This window comes from Triticum dicoccoides, unplaced genomic scaffold (genome assembly GCF_002162155.2).
Source record: "Triticum dicoccoides isolate Atlit2015 ecotype Zavitan unplaced genomic scaffold, WEW_v2.0 scaffold113786, whole genome shotgun sequence".
Lineage (NCBI taxonomy): Eukaryota > Viridiplantae > Streptophyta > Magnoliopsida > Poales > Poaceae > Triticum > Triticum dicoccoides.
In genome coordinates this window covers 362-1,595 of record NW_021178887.1, presented here as the reverse complement: position 1 = coordinate 1,595, position 1,234 = coordinate 362, and the positions used below count along the sequence as shown (strand labels likewise).

The window sequence follows — 1,234 nt, the reverse complement described above, 5'->3', positions numbered from 1 at the left end:
TGTATGAATCAATGACATGCAGCTAGTGGTTGCATATGGGTACAGTACGTAGGTACGCCATGATAAGGCATTGACTTGACTTGACTTGAACAACCCGGCCTATTGAATTCTATCTATAAATAACGTCCGGCATCTTGGTTCCGGAGCAGAAAACAAGCAAGCAGCCATAGCCTTCTCATCCAAGAACTACTGCTACTAGGGCACAAACCCTCCCAACTAGCGACCGATCTCACTCAAAACAAGCAGCCGATGTCGACATATGGGGTGAAGGTTGGTATGTTTGGTGGGTCAAATGGTGATGTCTACGACATCACCGAATTGACAAATTCTGCGCCGCCAAGCCTTAGGAGCTTGGAGATTTGGAGCACGTCAGGCCACGAAGGGATCATCAACGCCATATCCTTCACCTTCGTCGACAGCAAAGACAATATGAACAAAGCAGGTCCATGGGGCACCCCGCTTCCTGGCCTGAAGAGCAAGGTACCCCCTCCACGTCAAAATATATATTGTGCATATTAGCAAGTTGGATTATTACATATCTCTTCTCGGTGATAACTAACTCCGGGTAAATGGACAATCTCTTGATACATGTTTAACCGTTAGTTATTTCTCTTGATTATGTGTACGTGCAGACTATTCACTTGACAAACGTGCGTATCACCGAGCTGTCTGGCTACACCTACGGCGGATACATCACCTCGCTCACCTTTCGCACCACCGACACCCAAAAGCACCATGGCCCGTTCGGAAAAGTGAGGCCGAAAGCCGGCGTCGACACCCATTTCCGCATCCCCCTCATGAACGGTTCTATCGTCGCCTTCTGCGCCCAAGCCGACGACTACCTCAGCGCCATTGGTGCTTATCTGAAGATCTGATTGACCCATCATATGTATGATCTACATATGATTCGGTTCGCTAGCTACCAAGACTAGCTAGAAGGTTACTTTGTGTGTGTGTGTGCACGCGCGCATGTACGTCGTTGTTCAATAGCGTCAAGCATGTAATAGTAAGTTTATGTTTATGTTTATGTTTATGTCGGTGTTAGTGATTGGTCCCTTGCTGTTTAATATTTTGCTGGTGATGTTTATTGTGTTGGTCAAGCATGTAATAGTAAGTTTCAAAACTTAAGTAATTTCCGAACAACATGAAACCCTGCTTGCGAGACGCAGATTTAATCTTGGATGCGCATATTTACTCTCTTTCTCCTCTGCGATTTTAAGCTTGTAGAGAAATG

The 1,234-nt window shown here is 45.9% G+C and overlaps 1 protein-coding gene across 1 annotated transcript; it reads left to right on the top strand.

Annotated features, from left to right (window-relative positions):
* Positions 1 to 163: 163 nt before the first annotated feature.
* Positions 164 to 976, top strand: LOC119343044 (protein GOS9-like). The gene is made up of 2 exons (XM_037614250.1): positions 164 to 480; positions 633 to 976. Exons 1-2 carry the CDS (start codon positions 250 to 252, stop codon positions 873 to 875), a joined length of 474 nt encoding a protein of 157 aa, XP_037470147.1. The 5' UTR covers positions 164 to 249; the 3' UTR covers positions 876 to 976.
* The last annotated feature ends 258 nt before the right edge of the window (positions 977 to 1,234 follow it).